Source organism: Saimiri boliviensis, chromosome 13 (genome assembly GCF_048565385.1).
Source record: "Saimiri boliviensis isolate mSaiBol1 chromosome 13, mSaiBol1.pri, whole genome shotgun sequence".
Lineage (NCBI taxonomy): Eukaryota > Metazoa > Chordata > Mammalia > Primates > Cebidae > Saimiri > Saimiri boliviensis.
In genome coordinates, this window is record NC_133461.1 from 111,195,791 (window position 1) to 111,220,149 (window position 24,359).

Genomic DNA, 24,359 nt, shown 5'->3' on the forward strand with positions numbered 1-24,359 from the left:
CTTTTTCGAACAGTGTTTCTGCCTCCAGTCTCTGAAATTCTGTAAAGTCTGTTTCCCTGCCTCTAGTTTTGTATACTGTATTCTGCTGTTTCTAACATGGAGTGCAGTAAAGACACAACCACTACACATAATTTATCTTCACACATCCAATTGTCTCAGGCCACACACTTATTTCATAAATTGTCAGCTGTTTGTTGACTTACAGGCTGGGCATAAGCTATTTTGTCATACTTTGCTGTTTGTCTCTTGAATGTCTTCATGGACACGTGGCATTTTCCAGAGTCACTGGATTCCCACTGAAATTATTGTTGGCTTCAAAAAAAAAGTCTTTTTATTAATGTTTGTAGCTCAGGTTGTGACAACTGGCCAGGAGGAGTCCCTTTCACATCACTTTCTTAATTGGTCCCTCTAACGTCTCTGAAGTAGTCCTTGTTTTATCATAAAAACAGGAAGTTCTATGGTTATCTGGAATTTTTCTTAACCAAACACATTATTCTCCAAAGATCCCTGGCATCTTTTAGTAGAAAGTGGTATCAGAAAACCAAATCTATGCCAGGGTAATGCCGTATATTTTGCACAGGGTCGGTGAGGTAGGTAAAGTTGCCATGGAGTTTACTGTTAGTTTGCGACCAAGCTAAAGTTTTCTGCTGGTCTTTTTTCCCCAAAAAGCGATATTGATATTACCAATTTATTCTTGTATCCACTGGTTTGTTTAAATAAACTGTACCAATACAGAGCTTGTCAATCTTTTTCTCTTTCCAGAGCATAGATGTGCCATCTTGGATGTAGTAGTGCTTGATTTTTTGTTTAAATTGGATGTTCTCTAAGAGTTTAAAAGCCTTAATGGCCCCTTTCTCCTCCTCTCTTGCCTAAATGTTTTGGAAATGGCATCAGAGTACCAGAAACCCCTTTACTAAGGTCATTCAGTAGACCCTCTATGGAAGGGATACCCCAGCCTCTTTGAAAGCAACTGTTAACTGGGATTTGCATAAAATTTTTGTTTTTAAAATTTGAGGATATGTGCTAGTTATTGATTGCTGCGAAACCATTGACCACATGCTTAGGACCTTATAATACAGATTTGCTACAGCCCAGCTTCCAGGTTCAGATACTGGCACATTTTGGCTGGATCCTCTGCTCACAATCTCACAGGGCTGAGTTCATGGTGTTGACAGGGCTGGAGGCCCAGTGAGGTCCAGTGAGGTTCCCATAAACTTCCCAAGCATGGCTCATGGGCAGAGTTTATGTCCTTGTGGCTGTGTGGCTGAGCCCTTTATGTTATTGCTGATGATGAGGAAACAGTAAGCTCCTGGCCCTGCGTCCCCTGCCCCACCGGGCCCTCTCCCAAGTCCCATGTCTCTGACTTCAGGAAGGACTCAGTTCCTGGTAAGGACTCCCCTCCCCAGACTGTTTCCATCCAGATAATCTCATTTTTTATTAACTCAAAGTCATCTGACTCCTAAAATACTTCTGTCCTCACTCAAGGGGAGAGGATTTAAGGAGATGTATTGACCCAGGGTTGGGACACTTAGGGACCACTGTCAAATACTGCCTACCACTAGACCCCAAAGAACTTTTCATAACTATGTCATACATTAAAAACAATTATCATTTATAAATATTCATTTAATTCATTTACATTAAAACTGATACGATTTTACAGGTGTATTAATTTAAAATGTCAATTACATGCTTACATAACACATTTTTATGAATAAGGATTCATTTTCAAACAAAGCAAAAATTAATGTGAAGAGGGTACTATTATTTAAAAGTTTTTCAAAGCCCCTTAATGTGTGGCTCAATAGAGGATGGCTGGATTCTCATAGCATCTTTTGCACTAACTTTGTCAAAGTTTGTCGTTTTGGTTGAGATATGAAATATAAAAATATACTGATGGTTGCTAGTGTAGTCATTGGAAAGGGAGATGCTTGTTGACCCCTAAAAGAATATCAGAGATGCCCAGGAGTTCCTGGATTCCATTCTTAGAAGAGCTGTTTGAGAATAACACCATGAAATACACACAGTTTTAGGGCACATGTATCTGAGGCACGGGCAGGTGGTAGACAAAGCAGTGGAGGAAATAATACGAACAGCAGTGGTCTCACGTTTCCCTCCAACATGGATTTTTGTGAGTACTAGTGTCATCTATGTATTGTTCACAACCAGGTTTAATGCAATATTCAATATTATTCTTTTTATTTACTTGGGACAAATATTGAGTTCCTCAAAATGGTAACCATCTACTCTCTTGAAAGTCACTTAATAATATCAGAAAAAACATAGGCAATATAATGTTGGGAATTACACCACCTTTAAAACTTTGCTCCCCTAAAAGAAAATGAAAAACACAATTTTTATAAACTTAAGATGTAGGCCAGGCACAGTGGTTCAGCACTTTGGGAGGCCAAGGCGAGTGGATCACCTGGGGTCACAAGTTTGAGACCAGCCTGACCAATACGGTAAAACACTGTCTCTACTGAAAAATACAAAAATTACCCCGGCTTGGTGGCATGCACCTATAACCCCAGCTACTTGGGAGGCTGAGGCAGGAGAATCACTTGAACCCAGGAGGTGGGGGGTTTAGCCAGCTGAGATCACACCACTGCAATACAGTCTGAGCAAGAGTGACTCTCCTCTCAACCAAAAAATAAACAAATAAAATGTAAACAATTTCTTGGATCCACAAGAAAATCAATGAATACATTAATTTATTTTTGCTGTAACACAATGTAATTTCATGTTATGCTTAAATTACATTTATCTCTCATGTTTCCTGCTTTGCCAACACACACACACACACACACACACACACAAACAAAACACACCATGAATCCTGGTAATAGTATAGTTTACCATTAAGTAAGTGTGCAATAAACCCCAGGAAACAAAAACATAATTTAACTTCTTAAAGTAATGAAAATGACACATTTTTTGAAGGGTAATTTTCCACACTGTGGTAGCTTCTTCACAGAAGAAACAGTGTCACTGTCCACATTGTTTTAGATCAGGACCAACAGAATCTTCAACGGTAGCATCACCCAAATCATGATCCAGCTGAGGAGCAGGCATTTTCTTTTTCTTTTTTTGACTGCCCACGGTTCATGTTAGAGTGGCCCTGCTCATAAAATCTCCCAGAACTTAATTGTTTTCAGTTACTTATTTTCTTAGGAGCTGGAAATGTTAGGCTTTCCTTTTCTCCTTGTCTAGTTAGCTCCAGATAAAGAGGTGAGCCTTGATCACATAGTAATCACACTAATAATAACTGTGAAATCAGCTGAGAAATTCACCAATTTTGGAAGGGTTTGTGCTATTCTAACTCCAGGCTATTCTAATATGTCCCTAGAGAAAAACCCAGGTCTCCACGAGCAAACAGACAGGAGACCATAGTCTCACCTTAAACAATAAGTTCTGCAGTCTTGTCCTTCAAGACATAATAATAGAAAATTTAAATTTAGTATCTAGGGATGCCTGAACACCTTCCTAGCACAAAGTTGTTATACAAGTAGAAGGCCATTATATTCTTATTGCTTTTGTTGTTTGAGTTATTGTCTGTATTTAAAAACATTTGTCACAGAAATCCATGAATCACACAAAAAAAATTACCTTTGCATTTTACATTTTATACACCCACACTGACTCAGTGAGCTACACTGGAATTTTGTAGTATTATAGATATTCAATGAACATGGCATAAATTCTGGATGGACCATTTTTTCTAAGTGCTTATTTAAGAGTTGTCTTGGGAGTTTGCTGGCAAGATGGCCAAATAGGAACAGCTCCAGTGCACAGCTCCCAGCAAGATCAACACAGAAGGTGGGTGATCTCTGCATTTCCAGCTGAGGTACCTGGTTCATCTCACTGGGACTGGTTGGACAGTGTCTGCAGCCCAAAAAAAGCAAGCTGAAGCAGGGTGGGGCATCATCTCACCTGGGAAATCTAAGAGGCTGGAGAACTCCCCCTCCTTGCCAAGGGAAGCCATTATGGACTGTCCCTTGCCCTCCAGCCCAGATACTGTGCTTCTCCCACAGTCTTCACAACCCACAGACCAGGAGATTCCCTCCGGTTCCTAAAATACCAGTGCCCCAGGTTTCCAGAACCAAACTGGACAGCTGTTGTTTGGAAAGACTCTGAGCTAGCCACAGCAGTTTTTTTCCCCATACCCAAGTGGTGCCTAGAACACCAGTGAGACAGAACCATTCACTCCCCTGAAAAAGGGGGCTGAAGCCAGGGAGCCTGGCTTGATGGGTCCCACCCCCACAAAGACAAGAGATCTGGCTTGGCGAATCACCCACACCCACACCCACACACACACCAAGACAAGCAAGCTAAGATCCACTGGCTGGAAATTCTCGCAGCAACCACAGCAGTCTGAGATTGACCTGGGACTTTTGAGCCCAGTCGGGGGAGGGGTATCCACCACTGCTGAAGCTCAAGTAGGTGGTTTTAACCTCACCTGTGTAAACAAAGTCACCAGGAAGTTCCAACAGGATGGAACTCAACACAAATCAGCAAGGCCTCTGCAGGCAGACTGTGTCACTAGACTCCCTCCTTGCTGGGCAAGGAATGTCTGAAAAAAGGCAGCAGCCCATCAGGAACTTATAAATAAAGTTCCCAACTTTCTGGGACAGAGCATCTGAGAAAAGGGTTGGTTATGGGTACAGCTTCAGCAGACTTCAGCGTCCTTCCCTGGCACCTCTAAAGACAGCAGCAGATTTTCCAGCATAGCTTTTGAACTCTGATAAGAAACAGACTGCCTCATCAAGTTGCTCTTTGACCCCCATGTATCCTGACTGGGAGACACCTCCCTGCAGAAGCCAACAAATACGTCATATAGGACAGCTCTGGCTAGCATCTAGTGGGTACCTTTCTGGGATGAAGCCATCAGAGGAATAAACAAGCATCAATCTTTGCTGTTCTGCAGCCTCCACTGGTGATTCTCAGGCAAGCAGAATCTGGAGTGGACCTTCAGCAAACTCCAGGAGAGCTACAGCAGAGGGGCCTGACTGTTAGAAGGAAAACTAACAAACAGAAGGAAACAGTTTCAACATCAACAGGATGTCCAGTCAGAGACCCCACCCAAAAGTCACCAATTTCAAAGACCAAAGGTAGAAAAATTCATGAAGTGAAGAAACCAGCCCAAAAAGGCTGAAATGTTTTTACAAAGCAAATCCCTCTTCTCCTTCAAGGGATCACAACTCGTCACCAGCAAGGAAACAAAACTGAACAAAAAATGAGTTTGACAAACTGACAGAAACAGGCTTCAGAAGGTGGGTAGTAAAATTCTCTGAGCTAAAGGAGCATTTTCTAACCCAATGCAAAGAAACTAAGAGATTTGAAAAAAAGGTTAGACAAAATGTTAACTAGAATAACCAATTTAGAGAATAACATACACAACCCTGAGGGAGCTGAAAAGCACAGCATGAGAACTTAAGGAAGCATACACAGGTTTCAATAGCCAAATCAATCAAGAAGAAGAAAGGATATCAGAGATTGAAGATCAACTCAATGAAATAAAGCAAGAAGACAGATTAGAGAAAAAAGAGTGAAAAGAAATGAACAAAGCCTCCAAGAAATATGGGATTATGTGAAAAGACCAAATCTACATTTTATTGGTGTATCTGAAAGTGAAGGGGAGAATGAAACCAAGTGGGATAACACTCTTTAGGACATTATCCAGGAGAACTTCCCCAACCTACCAAGTCCATCCAAAATTCAAATTCAGGAAATACTGAGAACATCACAAAGATATTCCTCAAGAAGAGCAACCCCAAGGCACGCAATTGTCAGATTCACCAGGGCTGAAATGAAGGAAAAAATGCTAAGGGCAGCCAGAGAGAAAGGTCAGGTTACCCACAAAGGGAAGCCTGTCAGACTCACAGCATATCTGTCAGCAGAAACCCTATAATTCAGAAAAGAGTGGGGGCCAATATTCAACACCCTTATTATCCTTTACAGACAAGCAATTGCTGAGAGATTTGGTTACCACCAAGCCTGCCTTACAAGAGCTCCTGAAGGAAGTGCTCAACACGGAAAGGAACAACCAGTACCAGCCACTGCAAAAACATACCAAATTGTAAAGTCCATCAACACTATGAAGAAACCGCATCAACTAACGGGCAAAACAACCAGCTAGCATTATAATGGCAGGATCAAATTTACACATAGGATCAAATTTACACATAACAATATTAATTTAAATGTAAAAGGACTAAATGCCCCAATTAAAAGACACAGACTGGCAAATTGGATAAAGAATAGAGACCCATTGGTGTGCTGTATTCAGGAGACCCATTGCACCTCTAAAGACACACATAGGCTCAAAATACAGGGATAGAGAAAGATTTACCAAGCAAATGGAAAGCAAAAAAATAAAATAAAAAATTTTTAAAAAGCAGGGGTTGCATTCCTATTATCTGATAAAACAGAATTTAAATCAACACATATTAGAAGTGACAAAGAAGGGCATTATATAATGGTAAAGGGATCCATGCAACAAGAGGAGCTAATTATCCTAAATATATATGCACCCAATACAGGAGCACCCAGATACATAAAGCTAGTTCTTAACAACCTGCAAAGAGACAGACTCTCACCCAATAATAGTGGGAGACTTTAACACCCCACTTAGACAGATCAATGAGAAAGAAAATTGACAAGCACATCCAGGACTCTAACTCAAACCTGGACCAAGCAGACCCAAATAGACATCTACAGAACAATCCACCCCAAATTTACAGAATAGGCATTCTTCCTCAGCACCACATTGCACTTATTCTAAAAACCTGACTACATAATTAGAAGAAAAACACTTCTGGGTAAATGCAAATGAACAGAAATCATAAAAAACAGTCTCTCAGACCACAGTGCTAACAAATTAGAACTCAGGATTAAGAAACTCACTCAAAACCACACAACTACATGGAAACTGAACAATCTGCTCCTAAATGACTACTGGATAAATAATTAAATGAAGGCAGAAATAAAGATGTTCTTGAACCCAATGAGAATGAAGACACAATGTACCAGAATCTCTGGGACACATTTAAAGCAGTGAGTAGAGGGAAATTTATATCACTTAATGTCCACAAGAAAAATGAGGAAAGATCTAAAATTGACACCCTAACATCACAATCAAAACAACTAAGGAGCAAGAATGAATTCAAAAGCTAGCAGAAGACAAGAAATAACTAAGATCAGAGGAGAACTGAAGGAGATGGAGACAAAAAAAAAAAAAAAAAAAAAGCAAAAAAAAAAAAATCAGTGAATCCAGGAGCTGTTAAAAAAAAAAAAAAAAAAAATCAACCAAATAGGTAGACCATTAGCAAGAACAATAAAGAAGAAAAGAGAGAAGAATCAAATAGATGCGATAAATAATTATAAAGGGAATATCAACACCAATCCCACAGAAATACAAACTACCACCAGAGTATATTACAAACACCTCTATGCAAATAAACTGGTAAATATAGAAAAATGGATAAATTTCTGGACATTTACACTGTCTCAAGACTAAATCAGGAAGAAGTCAAAATCCCGGAATAGACCAATAACAAGGTCTGAAATTGAGATAGCAATTAATAGCCTACCAACCAAGAAAAGTCAAGGACCAGAGAGGTTCACAGCTGAATTCTACCAGCGGTACAAAGAGAAGCTGGTACCATTTCTTCTAAAACTACTCCAAACAATAGAAAATGAAACCTAAAATGCAATTAAAAAAAGAAAAAAGAAAATGTGGGAATCCTCTTTAACTCATTTTATCAGTCCAACATCATCCTGATACCAAAACCTGGCAGAGACACAACTAAAAAAGAAAATTTTAGGCCAATATCCATGGTGAACATTAGTGTCAAAATCTAGAATGGCGATCATTAAAAAATCGGGAAACAACAGATGCTGGAGAGGATGTGGAGAAATAGGAACACTTCTACACTGTTGGTGGGAATGTAAATTAGTTCAACCATTGTGGAAGACAGTGTGGCGATTCCTCAAGGACCTAAAAATAGAAATCCCATTTGACCCAGCAATCCCATTACTGGGTATATATCCAAAGGATTATAAATCATTCTACTACAAGGACACGTGCACACGAATGTTCATTGCAGCACTCTTTACAATAGCAAAGACCTGGAACCAACCCAAATGCCCAACGATGATAGACTGGATAGGGAAAATGTGGTACATATACACCATGGAATATTACGCAGCCATCAAAAACGATGAGTTCACGTCCTTTGTAGGGACATGGATGAACCTGGAAACCATCATTCTCAGCAAACTGACACAAGAGCAGAAAATCAAACACCGTATATTCTCACTCATAGGTGGGTGCTGAACAATGAGAACACAAGGACACAGGGAGGGGAGCACTACACACTGGGGTCCGTTGGGGGGAAATGGGGGAGGGGCGGGGGGTGGGGAAGTGGGAAGAGATAGCATGGGGAGAAATGACAGATACAGGTGAGGGGACGGAAGGCAGCAAACCACACTGCCATGTGTGTACCTATGCAACAATCTTGCATGTTCATCACATGTACCCCGAAACCTAAAATGCAATAAAATAAAATAAAATAACAAAAAAAAAAAAAAAAAAAAAAGATACAAAAAAAAAAAAAAAGATACTGGCAAACCAAATCCAACAGCAGATCACAAAGCTTGTCCATCACCATGAAGTTGGCTTTATCCCTGGGATGCAAGGCTGGTTCAACATACACAAATGAATAAATGTAATTTATCACATAAACAGAACCAAAAACAAGAACCACATGTATACCTCAATAGTTGCAGAGAAGGCCTTTGACAAAACTCAACAACCTTTCATGCTAAAAACTCTCAATAAACTAGGCGTTGATGGTATGCATCTTCAAATAATAAGAGCTATTTATGACAAGCCCACAACCAATTAATGCTGAATGGGCAAACAGTGGGAGCATTCTCTTTCAAAACTAGCACAGAACAAAGATGCCCTCTCTCACCATTTCTATTCAACATAGTATTGGAAGTTCTGGCGAGGGCAATCAGGCAAGAAAAATAAATGGTATTCATATAGGTAAAGAGGAAGTCAGATTGTCTCTATTTGCAGATGACATGGTTGTATATTTAGAAGACTCCATCATCTCAGCCCAAAATCTCCTTAAGCTGATAGCAACTTAAGCAAAGTCTCAGGATACAAAAATCAGTGTGCAAAGATCACCAGCATTCCTATAAACCAGTAACAGACAGACAAAGCCAAATCATGAGTGAACTCCCATTCACAATTGCTACAAAGAATAAAATACCTAGGAATACAACTAACAAGGGATGTGAAGGACCCTTTTGAGAACTATAAACCACTACTCAAGGAAATAAGAGAGGGCACAAACAGATGTAAAAACATTCCATGCTAATGGATAGGAAGAATCAGTATCATGAACATGGCTATACTGCTCAAAGTAATCTATAGATTCAGTGCTATCCCCATCAAGCTACCATTAACTGTCTTCAAAAAATTGTAAAAACAAACAAACAAAAAAAACCCTTAAATTTCATACCAAAAAACAGCCCAAATAGCCAAGACAATCCTAAGCACAAATATTTAATTAAAAATTAAAAAAAACAAAAAACAAAAAAACTGGAGGCATCATGCTACCTGACTTCAAACTACAGTAATAAAAACAGCATCATACTGGTACCAAAACAGATATAGACCAATGGAATAGAACAGAGGCCAATGAAACAACCCCACACCCCCACCAACTACAACCATCTGATTTTGACAAACCTGACAAAGACAAGCAATGAGGAAAAGATTCCCTGTTTAATAAATGATGCTGGGAAAACTGGCTAGCCATATGCAGAAAGCTGAAACTGGATCCCTTCCTTACGCCTTATACAAAAGTTAACTCAAGATCAATTAAAAATTTAAACCTAAGACCATAAAAACCAAAAAATTTAAACCTAAGACACCATAAAAACCCTAGAGGAAAACCTAGGCAAGATCATTCAGAACATAGGCATGGGCAAAGACTTCATTACTAAAACACCAAAAGGAGTGGCAACAAAAGCCAAAATAGACAAATGGGATCTAATCGAACTAAAGATCTTGTGCACAGCCTAAGCAGCTATCATTAGAGTGAACCAACAACCAACGATGAGAAAGTATTTTTGTAATCTGCTCATCTGACAAAGGGCTAATAACCAGAATCTACAAAGAATTTAACAAAGTTACAAAAAGTGGGTGAAGAATACGAACAGAGATTTCTCAAAAGGAGACATGTATGCAGCCAACAAACATATGGAAAAAAACCCTCATCAACACTGGTCATTAGAGATATGCAAATCAAAACCACATTGAGATACTATCTCACACCAGTTAGAATGGCGATCATTAAAAAATCTGGAAACAACAGATGCTGGAGAGGATGTGGAGAAATAGGAACACTTTTAAACTGTTGGTGGGAATGTAAATTAATTCAACCACTGTGGAAGACAGTGTGGTGATTCCTCAATGACCTAAAAATAGAAATCCCATTTGACCCAGCAATCCCATTACTGGGTATATATCCAAAGGATTATAAATCATTCTACTATAAGGACACGTGCACACGATTGTTCATTGCAGCACTGTTTACAATAGCAAAGACCTGGAACCAACCCAGATACCCAACGATGATAGACTGGATAGAGAAAATGTGGTACATATACACCATGGAATATTACGCAGCCATCAAAAATGATGAGTTCGTGTCCTTTGTAGAGACATGGACGAACCTGGAAACCATCATTCTCAGCAAACTGACACAGAGCAGAAAATCAAACACCGTATATTCTCGCTCATAGGCGGGTGTTGAACAATGAGAACACATGGACACGGGGAGGGGAGCACTACACACTGGGGTCCGTTGGGGGGAAATGGGGGAGGGACGGGGCGGTAGGAAGGTGGAAAGAGATAGCATGGGGAGAAATGACAGATACAGGTGAGGGGACAGAAGGCAGAAAACCACACTGCCCTGTGTGTACCTATGCAACAATCTTGCATGTTCTTCACATGTACCCCAAAACCTAAAATGCAATTAAAATAAAATAAAATAAAATAAAAAAATAAAAAATAAAAAAAATCAGGAGATGCTGGAGAAACAGAAACGCTTTTACACTGTTGGTGGGAGTATAAGTTGGTTTAACCATTGTGGAAGACAATGTGGTGATTCCTCAAGGATCTAGAACTAGAAATACTATTTGACCCAGCAATCCCATAACTAGGTGTATACCCAAATGAGTATAAATCATTCTATTATAAAGACATATGCACATGTAGAGTGTGTGAGTGTGTGTGTGTGTGTGTGTGTTTCTGTGTGTGTGGCACTATTCGTAAGAGTAGAGACTTGAAACCAACTCAAAAGCTCGTCAATGATGTACTGGATAACGAAAATGTGGCACATATATATACCATGGAATACTATACAGCCCTAAAAAAGGATGAGTTCATGTCCTTTGCAGCACATGACTGAAGCTGGAAACCATCATTCTTAGCAAACTGATACAAGAACAGAAAACCAAACACCATATATTCTCACTCGTAATTGAGTATGGAACAATGAGGACACATGGACACAGGAATGGGAGCATCACACACAGGGACCTGTTGGGGGTGGATATATGGGGCTAGGGGATGGATAGCAGTGGGGTCGGGGGGCCAGGGGAGGGATAGCATTAGGATAAATACCTAATGTCGATGATGGGCTGATGCATGCAGCAAACCACCATGGCACGTGTGTACTTATATAACAAAGCTGCATTCTGAACAGGTACTCCAGAACTTAAAGTATAATAATTTTTTAAAAAGTTATTTTTAATCTGACATCAGTCAAACTGTGAAATGGGCGGGCTAGTGCTGAAAGATCTCCTGTTTGTTACTAGAGGCAGGCCTGGATTGATCCTTAAACTTACAGGAGCCTGTGTTTATCAGCAGATGTATTTCATTTATATCCGAGGAAACCAGAGTAGCCATTGTCATTCCATTCCATTGTCAGAGTGGACATCAGACATCACTAAGAACTACCTACCATTGAATTTTCTTGATAATATTCTCAGAAGCAAATGCCCAGCTCACATCAAATAACTCTAGTGACAGCCCACTGCCCCAGAGACAGCTGATTTCATGTTTGAACATTTTCACTTTGAAGGAGTCTTCCTAATGACTTATATCCAGTGATTGATGGTGGCTCTATTCCTTTAGGCCTAATAAAACAATTCCTGACTCTGGTCTACACAGAGTACCTTCGTGTATTTGCAAACAATTGTTGTGAGTCCTCTGAGCCTTTTATTCAAGGTAAAGAAAGCCTCCTTGCTCACACATTTCCTTGCCAGCTGTTCGTTGTTCATGGAAGTCTGCATGTTCATTTCACTTTTTTTCAGCTACAATGTATTTGAGAAGACCTACTCTTGGATTTTGTTTATTACACTCACAAGTGATATCCATATTTCTGATAGGAGTACTGTCCTTACAAGTACTATCACAATTACAAGATCTGTCACAATACAAGTTTTCTTAAGTAGGCATATTTCAAAATGAATATAATCATAGAATTGAAGGAAAGAGAAAAAAAGACATGTTACTGTGGGAAGGGAGGGCGGTGGCTTGGTATCCCCAGGGACGGTGAGAAAACACACTGGATGTGGGATTGCAGTAGCATTGTGGGTGCTGTGGACCCATTTTTAATGAAGTGAAAAAAAAAAAGGAAATAAGAAATTCATTTTTAGAAACTTGAGAGGAGAAAGAACATGAAAATAAGGCTTTCCCTTTGACATTTGACAAAGCCTATTTTTAGTAGTGAGGAGCTCCCCACTTTCAATCAGGCAAGATTTCCAAGTTGTTCTTGCTATCTTTATTAATGCATTGAGTTTACTACCATACAAGGAAACTCTGGGTCTGAAATTCTATTATTCAGCTACTGAAAAGCTAAAAGTTTGCTCCATTACTTCTTCTTTACAATTGAGTAAATCTTGTTAGAGGACAAACTTAAAATAGTTTTGTCACCATAATATTTTTAACAGAGACTTCAAGAATAGAAACAGATGTATGAGCAGAGGGAGGTGTTCTTGCTGCTCTACCACTGAAGGCGAAGGTGCGCTGAAACCTCCATGTGGAATTCAACTCAGACCTCATTGTTATATAACGGTTTCTCTGACAAGCATGGAAGTTCAAGACAAGATCCAATTATCTTAAATCACTACAAATGGATCTTTAAATATCATAGTTCAAGAAGTTCACACTATGCTTTGGAAAAGGCTTAATGAAAAGTTCGTAACAAATTTTAAAAATCTAAATCCAACATGAATACATTGACATTTGGTAAACATATTGGCATATTACTAAATGCATATGCTATGACACTGTAATAGTTTAGCAATCCCCGAAACTAATGAACCATGGAGGCTCTCTCAATAACAATAATGTGCTGGTCATGATGGACTCTTGAGTTGAACTTCCCAATATCTGGTAGAGCCTCCAATAGAAAACAGTGAGTCTGGCTGTGTCTGTCTGAACATTTGAAATACAGCCTAGATTGTCCTATCATATCATGGAGCAAAGACAGCTTAATTAAAAGGTCTGGGGATTTGGGGATGCCAAGGTGGGAGAATTGCTCGAGTCCAGTAGTTCCAGACCAGCCTGAACAACATAGTGAGACCCCCATCTCTACAAAAGTTAAATTAAAAACAAATAGCTGAGCATGGTGGTACCCACGTCCCAAGCTACTTGGGAGGCTGAGGCAGAAGGATCACTTGAACTCAGGAGGTCAGGGCTGCTGCTGGAAGCTACAGATGCACCACTGCACAGTAACCTGAGCAGCAGAGCAAGACTCTGACTCCATAAGCAACAACAACAACAACGCTGGATTCAGTGGTACATGCGTAATTTTATTTTCCTCACTTAAATTATCTTAACGGTTTTTCTACCTTTGATTCAATTGACTCAGTAGGTCCTGATTTATTATTTTACCTTTAGCTAACCCTGTTTGAGCCTGCTTATTGTGCAAGTGATGGCTTCTGTTTGAATTTAATGTAGAAGCCTGTGCATTAGGAGCTATTATCAACTCCTAACAGGGACAAGAGACTTAGGAAATTGGCCAATGCCACCTGGCTGTGCATGGCAGAACCAGGCCTGACTGTGGGTAGCCTGCAGCCGGAATCTGGGTTCTTCCTTGTTGTATTTTACTGTCTCGGATGGTTTACTGTAAATGACAGGGAACATAATGTTTGCCACTGCAGGCAGCACCCAAGCACCTTATGTATCAATGCTCATCTGGCACTCTTACACTTGCTTTGAATAGCTTTTCTTACAGTTTCAGTCTTACCTGTTTAAAACATATTTAAGCCTCTGATGATAGCTTGGCCTGGATACCCTTGTTATTTCCTCCCTCCGCCGAGATGCTATGATTTCCTGTGTTCAAGTGTTTATAGACCTGAAGAGCAGAGATTTAAGTGGTATAGTTAGAATACGTAATGAGGGTGACCATTAATTTATTTTCCAAACCGTAGTAAGTTCATGGGTGAAAATGGACATGCTCAATAACTGTGCTGAGACAGCAAGTGTAAACATGGGGCATAGGTTCAGCCTATCGATGCCCACTTGAGGTCTAGTTTATATGCACATTTTCATTTTTGCAAAGTCTCTAAATGTCCTGGGTAATCAGCATTCTTACGGAGCTCATGATCCCAACAAATTATGCAAGTATCTAAAACAACAAATAAACTGACCAACGCTATGCATTCAGAAATCTTAGATTTTAATACAACACTACTTTGTCCCAGCTGATTGGCTTTGGTAAAGAAAACTGGCATTCCTTATTTCCTCATAGGCTCATGAGGCTTCTAGTAATTACTACTATGTAATTCTTGGGATTGATATGGACATAAAGATGTAGGCAATTTATTTGGTGGGCATGCCTGTGCATGAATAATTTGTATACTGTGTATTTTTTCAAGAATGATTCACCTATACCTCTCAGAATGAAAATACAAATAACATCAATGGGTCCAGTTGTGGTGGCTCACACTTGTAATCCCAGCACCTTGGGAGGTTGAGGTGGGCAGATCACTTGAGATCAGGAATTTGAGATCAGACTGGCTGACATGGCAAAACCCCATCTCTACTAAAAACAGAAAAATTAGCAGGGTGTGGTGGCAGGTGCTTGTAATTCCAGCTACCCGGGTGGCCCAGGCAGGAAAATGGCTTGAACTTGGGAGGCAGATGTAGCAGGGAGCCAGGATAGTACCAGGGCACTGCAGCCTGAGTGACAGAGTAAGACTCTGTCTCATTGACAACAAAAATTAATGGGTAACTGGAGGAATCTAGAATGTTTTGGAATCCACTTTAAGCTTTTAGGTTTCTGTTTCAAAGACATAAAGATAGAAAATTAAGCTTCTTAGGTCACTGGTCTATCTGACCCTAAGAAAATATCCCTCATCCATATTCTTAGTGAAAATTAAGACTAAAAATAGTTTGTGTGTGTTTTTAAAGCACAAGAAAAATCTGTATACCTGAATTGATGTTCACTGTTTTTTTCTTTTTTCCCCCTCCTAGTTATCTCATGTGGAAGCCTTTCCTTTCCCCCAAATGGCAACAAGATTGGAACGTTGACAGTTTACGGGGCCACAGCTATATTTACGTGCAACACTGGCTACACGCTCGTGGGATCTCATGTCAGAGAGTGCTTGGCAAATGGGCTCTGGAGTGGCACTGAAACTCGATGTCTGGGTAAATTAATCTATCTTCTGGGATTTAGTTAATTCAAGTGAACCTTAGATTACAGCTGTGTAACACATATGACTTCTTACTGTAATGTTTAAATTTTTTCTTTGAGTATCTAAAGAGATTTGTTTTTAATCCAAGCCATGAATGAAAGTCATATATTGCCCTAAGTGCCATAAAGGCAATTTTACGAGAGTGCTTAGAATATAACCACACTCAAATGCCATCATCATTTTAGGAAATACAAAAATGAATTTCAAAACGTACATTTTAAGTTTTTAAAAATTTAAAAATTAAGTCAGTGAATTGAAGTTATATTCATTCCAACTGATGTAAGTACAGTGAATTATGTAAAATAATATGTACTGGCCCCTGGGCAAGATGGCCAAATCGGAACAGCTCTGGTGTACAGCTCCTTGCGAGACTGATACGGACGGTGGGTGATTTTCACATTTCCAACTGAGGTACCTGGTTCATCTCATTGGGACTGATTGGACAGTGGGTGTAGCACAAGGAGGGTGAGCCCTAAAGCAGTATGGGACATTTGGGACATTGCCTCACCTGCAAAGTGCAAGGGGCTAAGGAACTCCCTCCCCTAGCCAAGGGAAGCCATTAGGTACTGTTTCCTGCACTCAGGCTCAGATACTGCACTTTTCTCATGGTCTTCACAACATGCAGACCAGGAGACTCCCTCTGGCACCTTCACAACCACCAGGGACCTTGGTTTCCAGCACAAAACTGGGTGGCCATTCGAGTAGAAACCAAGCTAGCTGCAGCTGTGTTTTTTTTTTTTGTTTTTTTTTTTTCTCCATACCTCAGTGGTGCCTGGACACCAGCAAGACAGAACTGTTCACTCCCCTGTAAAGGGGGCCGAAGCAAGGGACCACAGTGCTCTGGCTCTGCAGGTCCCACCCCGTGGAAATCACCAAGCTAAGATCCACTGTTTTCACATTCTGGCAGTCCACACAGCAGTCTGAGCTCCACCTAGGACATTCAAGCTCAGTGAAGGGAGGGGAATTTGCCATTGCTGAGGCTCCAGCAGGCAGTTTCAACTCCACAGTGTAAGCAAAGCTGCGGGGAAATCTGAGCTGGGAGGAGCCCTACACAGCTTAGCAGCTGCAGGCACTGTCTCACTAGATGTCCTTGCTGTGCAGGGCATCTCTGAAAAAAAGGTACCAGCCAGTCAAGGACTTATAAATAAAACCCCCATCTTCCTGAGACAGAATACCTGGGAAAGGGGCAGTTGTAGGTACAGCTTCAGCAGACCTAAACGTCCCTGCCTGGCAGCTCAGAGAGCAACAGATTTCCAACACGGTGCTTGAACTTTGATAAGGGATAGACTGCCTCCTCAAGTGGCTCCCTGACCCCTGTGTATCCTGACTGGGAGAAACCTCCCAGTAGGAGCCAATGGACACCTCATACAGGACAGCTCTGGCTGACATCTTGCAGGTACCCCTCTGGGACAAAGCTACCATAGGAAAGAAAAGGCAGCAATCTTTGCTGTTCAGTAGCCTCCACTGATGATTCCCAGGCAAACAGGATCTGGAGTGGACCCCCAGCAAACTCCAGTACAGCTGTAGCAGAGGGGCCTGACTGTTAGAAGGAAATCTAACAAACAATAAGTAGTTTCAACATCAACAAAAAGGACTTCCATTCAGAGACCCCATCCAAAGGTAATCTACCTCAAAGACCAAAAGGGAGATAAATCCATGAAGATGGGAAGAAATCAGCAGAAAAAGAATGAAAACTCCAAAAACAAGAACATCTCTTCTCTTTTAAGGGATTACAACTCCTTTTCAGCAAGGGAACAAAACTAGATGGAGGAGGAGTTTAACAAATTGACAGAAGCAGGATTCAGAAGGTGGGTAATAATAAACCTCTCCAAGCTAAAAAAAAAAAAAAAAAAAAAAAAAAAAAAAAAAAAAACGGAAGAAAAAAGCACATTCTAACCCAATACAAGGAAAATAAGAATCTTGAAATATCGTTAGACAAAATGCTAACTACAATAACCAGCTTAGAGAAGAACATAAACAACATGATAGAGCTGAAAAACACAGCATGAGAACTTCATAAAGCATGTACAATTTTCAATCGCTGAGTTGATCAAGTGGAAGAAATCATAACAGAGATTGAAGATCAACACAATGAAATAAAGTGAGAGGACAACATTAGAGACAAAAAAGTGAAAAGAAATGAACAAAGCCTCCAAGAAATAAGGGATTATGTAAAAAGACCAAATCTCCATTTGATTGGTATACCTGAAAGTGATGGGGAGAATGAAACCAAATTGGAAAACACTGTTCAGGACATTATCCAGGAGAATTTTCCCAACCTAGCGAGGCAAGCAAACATGAAAATTCAGGAAATAGAGAGAACACCACAAAGATACTCCTTGAGAAGACCACCGCCAAGACACATAACCGTCCGATTCACCAGGGTTGAAATAAAGGAAAAAATGCTAAGGGCAGCCAGAGAGAAAGGTCAGGTCACACACTGGAAGCTCATCAGACTCACATCATATCTCTTGGCAGAAACCCTCCAAGCAAGAAGAGAGTGGGGGCCAGTATTTAACATTCTTAAAGGAAAGAATTTTCAACCCAGAATTTCAAATCCAACTAAACTGAGCTTCGTAAGCAAAGAAGAAAAAATTGTTTACAGACAAGCAACTGCTGAGAGATTTTGTCACCACCAGGACTGCCTTATAAGAGCTCCCGAAGGAAGCACTAAAGATGGAAAGGTACAACCAGTACAAACCACTGCAAAACCATACCAAACTGATGCTACGAAGAAACCGTATCAACTAATGGGCAAAATAACTAGCTAGAATCATAATGGTAGCATCAAATTCGCACATAATAATATTAACCTTAAATGTAAATGAGTTAAATTCCCCAGTTAAAAGACACAGACTGGAAAATTGGATAAAGAGTTGAGACCCATTGGTGTGCTGTATTTAGGAGACCCATCACACCTATGAAGACACACATAGGCTCAAAATAAAAGGATGGAGGAAGATTTACCAAGCAAATGGAAAGAAAAAACAAGCAAGAGTTGCAATCCTAGACTCTGATAAAACAGACTTTAAACCATCAAACATCAAAAGAGACAAGAACATTACATTCTTGTAAAGGGATTAATACAACAACAAGAGTTAACTATCATAAATATAAGTGCACCCAATGCAGGAGCACCCAGATTCATAAAGCACGTTCTTAGAGACCTACAAAGAGACTTAGACTCCCACACAATAATAATGGGAGACTCCGATACCCCACTGTCAAATTAGATCAACAAAACAGAAAATTAACAAGGATATACTGGACTTGAATGCAGCGCTGGATCAAACAGACCTAATAGACATCTATCTACAGAAACCTCCACACCAAATCAACAAAATATACATACTTCTCAGCATCACATCATATCTATTCTAAAATTGACCATGTAATTGGAAATAAAACATTCATTAGCAAATGCAAAAGAATGGAAATCATAAAAAAGTCTAAGACCACAGTGCAATCAAATTAGAACTCAAGATTAAGAAACTCACTCAAAACTGCACAACTATATAGAAACTGAACAACATGCTCCTCAATGACTACTGGATAAACAATGAAATGAAGGCAGAAATAAAGATGTTCTTTGAAACTAATGAGAATGAAGACACAGCATACCAGAATCTCTGGACAGATTTAAAGCAGTGTGTGGAGAGAAATATACAGCACTAAATGCCCACAAGAGAAAGCTTGAAAGATCTAAAATTGACACCCTAACGTCACAGTTAAAAGAACTAGAGAAGAACAAAGAAATTCAAAAGCCAGCAGAAGACAGGAAATAACTAAGATCAGAACAGGAATGAAGGAGATAGACACACAAAAAACCCTTCAAAACATTAATGAATCCAGGAACTGGTTTTTTTGAAAAGATAACAAAATAGACCACTAGCCAGACAAATAAAGAGAAGAATCAAATAGATGCAATAAAAATGATAAATGTCGTATCACCACCAATTCTATAGAAATACAAATTACTATCAGAATAGTATAAATACCTCTATGCAAATCAAACAGAAAATTTAAAATAAATGGATAAGTTCCTGGACACTTACACTTTCCAAAGACTAAACAAGGAAGAAGGCGAATGCCTGAACAGACCAATAACAAGGTCTGAAATGAAGGCAGCAATTAATAGCCTAACGACCCAAAAAAAAAAAGTCCAGGACCAGACAGGTTCACAGCCAAATTCTAACAAAGATACAAAGAGGAGATGGTACCATTCCTTCTGAAACTATTGGAAACAATAGAAAAAGAAGGAATCCTCCCTAACTCATTTTATGAGGTCAGTGTTATCCTGATACTAAAACCTGGCAAAGATACAACTAAAAAAGAAAACGTCATGCCAATATCTATGATGAACATTGATGTGAAAATTCTTGACAAAATACTGGCAAACCAAATCCAACAGCACATCAAAAAGCTTATCCATCACGATCAAGTAGGCTTCATCTCTGGGACCCAAGGCTGGCTGGTTCAACATAGGCAAATCAATAAATGTAATCAATCACATAAACAGGACCAAAGACAAAAACGACATGATTATCTCAATAGATGCAGAGAAGGCCCTCAACAAAATTCAACAGCCCTTTATGCTAAAAATTCTCAATAAACTACGTATTGATGAAATGGATCTCAAAATAATAAGAGCTACTTATGACAAACCTATAGCCAATAACATAGTAAATGGGCAAAAACTGGAAGCATTCCCTTTGAAAACTGGCACTAGACAAGGATGCCCTCTTTCATCACTTCTATCCAACAAAGTATTAGAAGTTGTGGCCAGGGCAATCAGGCAAAATAAAGAAATAAAGTGTAAAGATAGGTAAAGAGGAAGTCAAAATGTCTCTATGTATTTGCAAATGACATGATGGTATATTTAGAATACCCCAACAACTCAGCTCAAAATCTCCTTAAGCTGATAAGCAACTTCAGCAATGTCTCAGAATACAAAAATCAATGTGCAAAAATCACAAGCATTTCTATACACCAGTAACAGACAAACAGGGAGCCAAATCATGGGGAACTCCCATTCATACTGCTATAAAGAGAATAAAACACCTAGGACTACAACTTAAAGGGATGTGAAAGACCTCTTAAAGGAGAACTACAAACTACTGCTCAAGGAATGAGACAGAACACAAAGAAATGGAAAAACATTCATGTTCATGGTTAGGAAAAATCAATATTGTGAAAATGGCCATACTTCCCAAAGTAATCTATAGATTCAGTCGTATCCCCATCAAGCTACCACTGACTTTCTTCACAGAATTGGCAAAAAAAATTTAAAAAAAACCACCTTAAATGTTATAGATAACCAAAGAAGAGCCTGCATAACCAAGACAATTCTAAGCAACAAGAACAACAACAAAAAAGAACTGGATACATCACATTACCTGACTTCAAACTATGCTACAAGGCTACAGTAAACAAAACAGCATAGGGCTGGTACCGAAACATACTTAGACCAATAGAACAGAACAGAGGCCTCAGAAATGACACCACACACCTGCAACCATCTTACTTTTGACAAACCTGACAGAAACAACCAATCAGGGAAGGATTCCCTATTTAACAAAAGGTATTGGGAAAACTGGCTAGCCATATGCAGAAAGTTGAAACTGGATCCATTCCTTATCTTATAGAAAAATTAACTCAAGATGGATTAAAGATTTAAACATAAGACCTAAAACCATACAAACTCTAGAAGAAAACCTAGGCAATACCATTCAGGACATAGGCATGGGCAAAGACTTCATGCCTAAAAGACCAAAAGCAATGGCAAAAAAAAGCCAAAATAGACAAATGGGATCTAATTAAACTAAAGAGCTTCTGCAGAGCAAAAGAAACTATCATCAAAGTGAACCAGCAACCTACATAATGGAAGTACATTTTTTCAGTCTACCCATCTGACAAAGGGCTAATGTTCAGAATCTACAAAAAACTGAAACAAATTTACAGGAAAACAACAAACAACCCCAGTAAAGTTGGGCAAAGGATACGAACATACACTTCTCAAAAGAAGACATTTATGCAGCCAACAAACATATGAAAAAAGCTCATCATCACTGCTCAGTAGAGACACGCAAAGTAAAACCACATTGAGATACCTTCTCATGATCATTTAAAAGCCAGGAGACAAGAGATGCTGGAGAGGATGTGGAGAAATACAAACTCTTTCGTATTTCCCACTGTTGGTGGGAGTGTAAATTAGTTAAACCATTGTGGAAGACAGTGTGGTGATTCCTCAAGGATCTAGAAATAGAAATACAATTTGACCCAGCAATCCCATTACTGGGTATATAACCAAAGAATTATAAATGGTCCTATTACAAAGACACATGCTCCCTTATGTTTATTGCAGCACTGTTCACAAAGGCAAAGACTTGGAAGCAACCCAAATGCCCATCAATGACAGAATGGATAAAGATAATGTGACACATATACACCATGGAATACTATGTAACCATAAAAAAGATGAGTTCATGTCCTTTGCAGGGAACATGGATGAAGCTGGAAACCATCATTCTTAGCAAACTAACACAATAATAGAAAACCAAACACTGCATGTTCTCACTCATAAGTGGTTGTTGAACAATGAGGACACATGGACACAGGGAGGGGAACATGACACACTGGGGCCTGTGTCCGGGACGGTGGGGTGAGAGGGTAGGGGAGGAATAGCATTAGGATAAATACCTAATGTAGACGATGAGAGGATGGATGCGGGCAACCATGATGGCACATGTATACCTATGTAACAGATCTGCATATTCTGCACAATGTACTCCAGAACTTAAAATAAAAAATAAATAATTAAAGAATGAAAATGGTATGTATTTACAATAATTTGGTCTTTTTTCAAAAAAGTTAAAAATTATGCATAGTTTGTTTGAATTGATTGAAAATGTTTTGTAAAAATCTATTAAAAATCTTGAATAAGCACTTTCAAGAACAACAATCTGCATGAGCAAGGATCACTTAAGGAACTAAGCCAGGTCCAGTAAACTTCAAATAGCAAAATCTGTTATTTGAAGATACAGGGCGAAAGTAAGGTAGTAACCCTAGAGAAAAACCAATCACCAGAAGGATGTTTCCACACTTGTCTGTAAAACATTGTCTACTTACTTTAAATTACTGCAGCACTTACATGAATGCTGCTTGATTTCTCTCACTCTTTCTCATGCTCTCTAGTATATTGTTGAATATATTCAGTGCATTATATATTAAACACAGTATGTGTTCAATATTATATATACATTATATATATTGAACACAATAAATATATGAATGTGTGTATTGTGTATATGTGTATATCACTGAGTGTCCTCATTACAGTTTTCAGTAGATGGTAAAATTTCCCTGGACTATATATGCTTCTTCATGTAGAGAGTCACAAGTCTGTCTGGGAGTTTCCATCCATTCCTAAATATTCTTCTGACATTGCCTGACTACTGAACAGCACTCTCTTCTTTAGGCAGCTTTGGTGTGGATTAGGTCTTCTGTCTGGAACTCGGTTCTCTGAAAGGCACCAGGTTCCACTGGGAGGGAGCTGGGTGGTCCAAGACACATCTGACAATGTGTATTACATCTGTTAGTAATTGCAAAAATGAAAATTAACAGCAACTTATATTTGATTGAGGCTCTACTGCTTACAAACACCCCTAATCTTATTCTTTTGGTCATTACCAATACAGGATGAAAGAAAGGCTTTCATTGGTTCTTTGGGAGTTTAAGTGTCACATTCAGTTTACATAACTGTTAAATCATAGGTCAGCTTGGGGCTTATTGATCCCCAATAAGCCTTTATCTATCTTGAGTTATTCTTCTGCCTGAATGTCAGGGCTTTGGAGTAAAAAGGATGAGATGCATGTTGAATAGCTGGCTACCTGGAGATGTCCCAAAACATGCCTTAGTGCTATGCAATACTTTTGGAAGATGATTTGCTCAGAAATGAGTCCATATGCTCAGAAGAAGGTAAGGAAGAAAACGGTGCCTAGATTATAATGTTTAAAACATTTGTGTTATAGATATTGGATACAGCACCTAAGAAACAACAGAATTGGAAAAGACAGTATTTAAGGGGAAAAAATAGAAATGACACACAAATGTGTACATACTAATGAGTAAACCATGGGTAATTCATTTACCACAAAAATTTTGAAAGTTAATCAATATAATTTTGTAGTAACTGGAAGGGTTGAGATTCACAACGTATGAAGCATGGTAATGAAGCATATCCCCTTACCAAAGACATCTTTTGCTGGGGGGTTGGCAGCACGTGGAACTCGGCAAGAACATATGTCCACAAGAAACAATAAAGTTGCATATGATACTCAGAGGAAAATAGGGATGAGTGAATAAAAAGATAGAACAGAGATAATATTGCTTGAGAAGGCTATATGACTCTAAGATAAATGAAGGAAACAGAGGCTACAATCCTAAATATGCACAAATATTTAATACATTAGCAATTGGATACTTCCAGAATTCAAGTATCAACTAGTTGCCGTATTTGGAGACAATGATTATAAATATTTATTAATGACTTAAAATGCGCATGGCATTTGTGAAAT

At 39.2% G+C, this 24,359-nt stretch overlaps 1 protein-coding gene across 3 annotated transcripts in view; it reads left to right on the top strand.

The window, feature by feature from the left end:
• The window catches only part of CSMD1 (CUB and Sushi multiple domains 1), a 2,098,967-nt gene that overhangs the window by 2,009,428 nt on the left and 65,180 nt on the right, over positions 1-24,359 (top strand). For all 3 annotated transcript variants that reach the window (XM_003940706.3, XM_074384178.1, XM_074384179.1), the window contains one exon: positions 15,563-15,736. In XM_003940706.3, the coding sequence (XP_003940755.2) occupies positions 15,563-15,736 (174 nt within the window). The remainder of the gene's footprint in view (positions 1-15,562; positions 15,737-24,359) is intronic.